General features: G+C 51.9%; 1 protein-coding gene across 2 annotated transcripts in view; it reads right to left on the bottom strand.

Annotated features, from left to right (window-relative positions):
- Positions 1-6,956, bottom strand: part of TMEM41A (transmembrane protein 41A) — an 8,786-nt gene extending 1,830 nt beyond the window's left edge. The window contains exons 1-4 of one of the 2 annotated variants that reach the window (XM_008705226.2): positions 6,720-6,951; positions 4,743-4,896; positions 2,376-2,537; positions 1,666-1,804 (exon numbers count right to left, since the gene is read on the bottom strand). In XM_008705226.2, coding sequence (XP_008703448.1) covers positions 1,666-1,804; positions 2,376-2,537; positions 4,743-4,896; positions 6,720-6,931 — 667 coding nt within the window. In that variant the 5' untranslated portion in view covers positions 6,932-6,951. Of the gene's footprint in view, positions 1-1,665; positions 1,805-2,152; positions 2,538-4,742; positions 4,897-6,719 lie in introns of those variants that run through there. The other variant, XM_008705227.2, reaches the window with a different exon arrangement.
- Between the last annotated feature and the right edge of the window lie 66 nt (positions 6,957-7,022).

The raw sequence follows: 7,022 nt of genomic DNA, 5'->3' as shown, positions 1-7,022 counted from the left end.
GGAAAGAGCCTGTTACTTGGGGCAAAATGAAAAACAGTAATCCTTCAGAAACGTCCCCAGGAATTCACAACTGCGACTCCAGATTTTTTTTTGCCCAACTCCTGACCCCTAAGGACGTTACCTCCTTCCCCTCTCCACTCCTCCTCCTCCTTTCCTCACTTCCCATAAACTGCCTCAACAAAAGACTTGAGATGATTTACAAAAAATACATGCACTACAATAAGATAAAAATTTTTTAATAGGAAACACAAAATGAAGAATAAAAGAAATCCGGGGATACGGTTAGTATGAAAAAGTGTAAGTTTCACCCATTTGCTAGAAGTGTCCCCAAACTGGGTTCTGAGCACCCAACAGCCTAAGTAATGAGAGGCACCAGCATTATGAGATTTATAATATGCATAAGATAAAAACATGTTTCTTAGAAATAGCACTACGTTCGCGTTCCACCCTGTGTCTAAGAGGTCATCAAATCCACTGGATCCCAGAAGCCTGACTGGTGGCCAGACAGGCTGGTTGTATAATAAAATCCCCTGGGGAAGCTATTAAAAACACATCCTTGGGCTCCCCCCAGAGATTCTGGTTACCTGAGCCTGAAGGAAAACCCTGACCCCCGCTCCTGAGACTAGTTGGTTTGGGACACCCTGATAACCCGTTCCTCCCCTACAGCAGACGATGCCTCAAGATCACAGAGCACTCAAGGTCACACAGCTTGTCTGGGAAGGGACTGGAACCGCGGTCTCCAGAGTCTTTTCAAGCCTCCTGCCATCTAGGTAATTACAGGCTGCTGACAGAGGAACGAAGGCACTTTGTCTGAAAGCCAGTATAACCAGAATGAGCTGTAGTCGATTTTGCTTTGATTTAAGATCTCAATTTCTCTCTCAAGCATTCCCTATTAATAGCAGCTGCTCAACCACAGATTTGTTATGTTCGACCTAGAAGCCCTCAGTAGTCAGTCTTTCTCTCCATGCTCTAAAGTAGGTTTAGGAGAGGCAATCCTTGCTTTAGGTTTAAAGAGGGTGGTTTACTTCCAGTGTGGAGAAAACAACAGTCACTGACTTTACAGGCTGTTCGCACATTACCACGCTGATAAAGGTGACCCAAGGCCCAGACTTTGCGAAACACTGCTCTGGTCCCAGCCCCTCTTCTGGCCAGGTGGCCCATGGAGGTCAAAAGGCAAGAAGGAACTTTATCAGTACCAGCTCTTCTCAAGGCAGATCTTAATCAAAACTGGGGTGGGAGCCAGATAGGAAGTCCTCTGCTCTGCTCCTTTCTTCAGCCTCCGCCCTTTCTTCAGCCACACACCCTCACTCCAGCTCCACTTTCCTGCTAGCATTTCCTGGGACCTTGCTAAGGGCCAAATCACTGGTTTTCCACAGATGACGCTTCTAATTCCAGTGCCTAGCACACTGCTGGCCACACAACAGGCACTAAATACGTTGTGGAATGAACAATCCTTACTTTTCCCAAAAGTATTTTTATGGGCTTTCTGTTCAACCCTGAGCAGATTTGAAATCAGGAATAATTACTTGAGGTTGCCAGGCTTGACACTGTTCTTGACAAACCCGGGCTCTCAGAGGCAGGCGCAGGCCCATGTGGCTGGTAACCCAGGGCAGGCCTCCAGCACAATACTGCTGAAGACTCAGACTTACCCCACCAGCTTCTTACCGATCAAAACAGAGAAGAAGAAATGCACAATTGGGATGTTCAGAATCGGAGCTGAGAGGTTCAAGAACCAGTTTGGTGTCATGGGGAAAAGTCTCAAAAACAGTAAGAAAAAAAACAGGCTGTTTCTATTCTCCTCCACCTGTAGCCAGAAAAGACAAGGCCATTAAGAAGCAGAAAGAATCTCTAGATACTGAAAATCTGACAGCACCGAGCACTCTTCTAGATACTTCGCATATTCTGTTCCTGAATCTTCCAACAACCCTCCAGGGTAGAGATTATTTTCCTCATTTTTTTAAATTAAGATCTTATTCATTTATTTGGCAGAGAGTATGAGCACAAGCAGGGGGGATGGCAGAGGGAGAAGGAGGCTCCCCGCTGAGCGGGGAGCCCAACCTGTGCTTGATCCCAGAACCCTGGGACAGGGGCAGACACTTAACCAACTGAGCCACCCTGGCGCCCGTTTTCCTCATTTTTAAAATGGCAGTACCTGAGGCTCGGAGAAGGCAGGAACTTGCCCAACGTCACAGAGCTGGTAATGATGAAGCTGGAATTTGATCCCAGGTTTGTGCCTCATGAACACACCAGAAGGAGCCCGAAGAGCTCCAAAGCAGGGTGGAGGAGCACGGTGGCCACTTCCTGCCTGCACACCCCTCAGGGCCCTGACAGGACTCGCAGGGGGCCCGGCACTCAGTTGCGGTCCCTCCCCTTACCTTCCTCTGCAGCAGGGACACTTTATCAGGAAAGTAGGAGACCACCAGCTGTTTGCCAAAAATACTGGAGAGCAGGTAGCAGCACGTGGCGCCCACGGACGTCAGCACACAGCACAGCAGAAGCCCCAGCCAGGGTCCGAACAAAGCACCAGCTAAAATATTCTGCAAAAACAACACAAACCCCTCGGCCGTTAGAATATCTGGTGGCTACCAGTCACCTTGTACTGGAGCCCAGGAGTCATAGGTTCCCTCCTCTTCCAGTGATTTTCCCAACCAAAACCCAACTCCCGTTCTAAAGGCGTGAATGATCAATGATGACAGGGCTGGGAACTGCACCCCTGGCCTTGGTCTCTTCACCTTCCAAAGAGGGATGAGGACGAACACTTCAGAAGGCAGGAGCACATTCTCTGGGACAACATGCCTATACAGCCCCCGGGCCTGCTGCATGGCCTGTGGGAGGTCCTGTGATCACTAGTGCTCCAAGAAGGGAGAAACGCAACTCACACGTTACTGTTACCATTTTAAAGGAACATAACCCATGAACTTTCCTTCAGTAAGACCACACAAGCCATATAAAACATCCTCTTTCTTTGCTTTTTGCCGGAATTCCATCTATGTGGTAGAGAGCACTGGGGGCTCCATGTTGACCAGAGCTCTAGCTGACACTCAAAAAAGTCTTAGATTAACAAAAATGAAAAATGAACGTATACGTCCTAAATAGTTTGGCTGGTAGATGTCACCCTACCAAATATGGGACCCAAGAGAGAAAGTAGAAGGGGAACTTCCAAGTGAGAAGGTGGGGGTCTGATGAGCACCTACTTTGTGGGAAGTGCTTGAATACATGTCTTATTTCATCCTTACTACGACCCTGTGTCATATGCCATCCTCACACCATTCTCCCGGGAAGAGCTCACAGCAGGCAGAGACAGGATTCGGTCCCAGGTAGCATCTGACTCTCTGCCCTGAAGAGGCATCAGCTCAAGAGGGGAGGCAGGGAGGCGCCTAGCTGGCTCAGCTGGTAGAGTCTCTGACTCTTGATCTCAGGGTCATGAGTTTAAGCCCCATGTTGGGCGTGGAGCCTACTTTAGGGAAAAAGAAAAGAAAAAAAAAAAAGAGGGAAAGCAGCTATAGGGGCACCCCAAAAAGTCAGTCCCTGACTGCAAGCACCACACACCTCCCTGTCTCTCTTGACATGGGCATGTTTTTCTTCCGGTTTCCAACAAAGAGACTGCTTACGGGCATCCAGCCCGAGCCTGGAGTAGAGAAGAGATGCCAAGGTAGGAGACAAAAGCAGGGCGGAAGGAAGCTTTCGGGGTCTCCTGCTCAGTCACTTAGTCATTCAACAAGTGCTGAGGGCCACTGTGTGCCAGGCACCGTCGCCAAGCCAGCTGCTCTCCACACACCGTTCCATTTAATCGTCCACACCACAATGCGCAGGAGTAGTTCCATTTTCCAGAGAGGAATCAGGGTTGGAGAAGTTCAAGGGGTTGCCCGTGGTTACGCAGCTGAGACTCAAACCCACCCCATGCCCTAAAATATACACACATTCACATGAAACGCCTGAAGATGCTACAGGGAGCACGGCAAGGTTCTTCCGGAGAACTTCGGCGGCAACTAAGAGAAGCAGCCCACAGCGAGAGCGTGGGCCCGGGTCTGGCACTGCAGCTCCAAGGGCGGTGGGGGGCGCATGGGAAATCAGAACGTCTGGTCCCCCCCACCCCCTCCCCACGCAGGGAGGTCTCCCCAGCCTGTCCAGCCTAACAGCTCCATCAACAACTTGCATTTGTTCATCAAACATTTGTGAAGGCCCTTCCCCGAGCCGGGCAAAGAAACACAAAGCTGAGAATCAGGAATGGGCCTGGTTCTCAAAGACCTCAAAGACTAGTGGAGAACACGGGTTTTCAAAAAGTAATGGAAAACAGTGCCAAAAGGCAGAACCTTATGGAAGCTCTGAGCAGGAACAGCTGACCCAGCCCGGATTGTGTGTGTGTGTCTCCGGGACAGCGCAGAGCCATCAAGGCCGTGGAAACAAAAGCAGCACACCTGAGAGGAGAGACAGACTCTGGAGCTAGACATGGGTTCAGGCCCCAGCTCTGCCCCTCCTCACCTTGTCACCTCGGACAGTCGCTTCTCACGGCACTGCTTCCTTATGTAAAATGTGACAATGATGCCCACGTGTTAAGGCTGCCAGGAGAGTTAAATAAGGTCAGTAAAGCAACTAGGACAGTGTTGGACCCGGGGGAGGCTTTTGACAGATGGTTGCCACAGTCGTCTTCCTCTGGACTGTGTGATTTGCAGCCTAAGGGCCCCTCTACAAAGACAGAAGGTGGCTTCCTGGCGGGTTCAGAAGGAAGGCGGGGCACTGACCAGGAAGCTGGAGCCAGGGATGGCAAAGCCCTGCTTGTAGAGGTAGGCGCTGCAGAAGAGCAGGAACACGTAGGCCTGGTGCTCCTTCCGGTACTCTCGAAGGACCTCGGAGAGCTCCCGCAGCTCCGCCAGGTCTGAGGGGAACCACAGTGACCTGCAGATTTGGAAAAGCACATGGAAACGTGAGTCCAGATCGGCCTAGTACCTAGGAAAGTCACTTGTGTCTTGTTTCCAAAGTAGATTTATAACTGTGCCCATCAACATAAGAACTAGGATGATCAGTAGGGGAAGAAAGGGATAAAGAAAGGGGGGGTAATCAGAAGGGGGAATGAAACATGAGAGACTATGGACTATGAGAAACAAACTGAGGACTTCAGAGGGGAGGGGGGCGGGGGAATGGGATAGACCGGTGATGGGTAGTAAAGAGGGCACGTATTGCATGGTGCACTGGGTGTTATACAGAACTAATGAATCATTGAGCCTTACATTGGAAACCGGGGATGTACTGTATGGTGACTAACATAATATAATAAGAAATCATTAAAAAAAAAAAAAAAAAAAAACAAAACTGTGCCCATCATCTGGTTTGCTGCAAACACACACATAATGGAAGCCCGGGGTGACGGGTGACCCGATACCACAGAGCAGAGGCAGACGGAAGAGCCCTGGTTTGGGAAGCGAGACGGGGGTAACATCTCAACTCTACCGCTATCCAGCAGTGTGACCTCGGGCTAGTCCCTGGGCCTCGGTTTCCTTATAGGAGAAATGAGTGGTAAGTGCCCGTTTAGTTCAGGTTTTATGATCTATTCTTAAGAGGCAAACGGATTCATTTTCAGGCAAGAACTAAATGTCCTAAATTGCCTTCCCTTCATGGAACACCCCCTCCCCCACAAGCTTCAGGCCAAGGACAACTGAAACTTCACAGGGCTCCTGAGTTGCTAGATAAAATACTGTTTTATCAGTCGCTAACAAGCCAATTAAAGATTCTCTAGGAAAGTATATCTATCCCATACCATAAACATAAGCTTCTTGATAACATGTCAGGCTTGAAACCAACCGTCTCAAAGAGGCTGCATTTTCACCCCTCTCTTTATCTGGCCCTTAGTGCCTTCTGAATCCTGTACAAGGGTTACAGTGTAAAGGCTACCTTGCCTCTGACATAACAGTAACCCTTGAATCCATCGATGATCAACTATGAGCAAACCCTCCTAGTTGTCATCGAACAGGTTTCTCTTAGTGTGTCTGACACCCACAGCACAGCCTTCTCAACTAGGGCAGAAGAAAACTGTAACTGAAAAGTTATCCTCATATTCAAATGTCAGTAACATCCTTGCCAACAACGCAAGGCTGTGCCAGGCACACTTCCATAACCTTTATAAACGGATGCAACACTCCCCGGGAATCAGCCCGGCGGTGCTGTCTCCCGCCCCACCCCGTCGGTCAGGAGAAGGCGAAAAGTAGAGACAGCCAGGAGGAGGGGCGGACCTGATCATTAATTCGTGAATAATTTAAAGTGGTCCATGCAACACTTCTGAAGACCGAATGCCTGCAAGTCCCAAGGGCAGAACTGATGGAAGTGAAATGGGGCGGGGAGGACGAAGGTGGGAGGCTGCGGGGCCACCCCGGGGCGACGGTCAGCGGCAAATGCGGGCTAGGGCTGGGCCCGTGAAGGCGACGGGCACACGGCTCCCGGCTCCCGCGGAGACGCCACCGCGACGACAGAGGTGCGCGACCCGGCGCCGCCGGGATACGACGCCGCGTTTCCCTCTGCAAATCCCCGCCCTGCGTGCAAAAGCACGGATCGCGCGCCCAAACTGCACACCGCGCAGCCGTGGGCCCCGACTCCCATCCACCCCGCCGGCGGTCCCCAGTCCCAGAACCGAACCCCCGCTCCCGGCACCAAATCTCCCACTCCCAGACCCCTTCCTCCGACCTGGCTCCCTTCCTCGGACTCGAACCACGGCCCCCAACACGCACCTGCCTCCAGTCTCCTCGCCGGAGCCCAGCGTCCGCCCGCGGGGCAGTCGCGTCGACAGCAAGTACAGAGCGAAGGTGCAGCCGACGAAGACCAGCAGGAGGCCGAGCAGGGGGCGCATCTCGGCGCCCGCTCCCAGACACGCCGAGCCGCAGAGGAACCTGCATGCAGCTCCCTGCCGGGGCTGCGCGCGGCCTACGCCTGCGGAGCGCATTCGTGGACGGACCGGGGCGGGGTCCGCGCCAAGCCCCGCCCCTGGACCAGGCCCCGCCCCTGGAGTGGGCTCCGCGGACTGAACCCGCCTG

This window comes from Ursus maritimus, unplaced genomic scaffold (genome assembly GCF_017311325.1).
Source record: "Ursus maritimus isolate PB19 unplaced genomic scaffold, ASM1731132v1 scaffold_4, whole genome shotgun sequence".
Taxonomy (NCBI): domain Eukaryota; kingdom Metazoa; phylum Chordata; class Mammalia; order Carnivora; family Ursidae; genus Ursus; species Ursus maritimus.
Note: the sequence above shows the minus strand (reverse complement) of the source record. Positions and strands in the feature narration are given on the sequence as shown.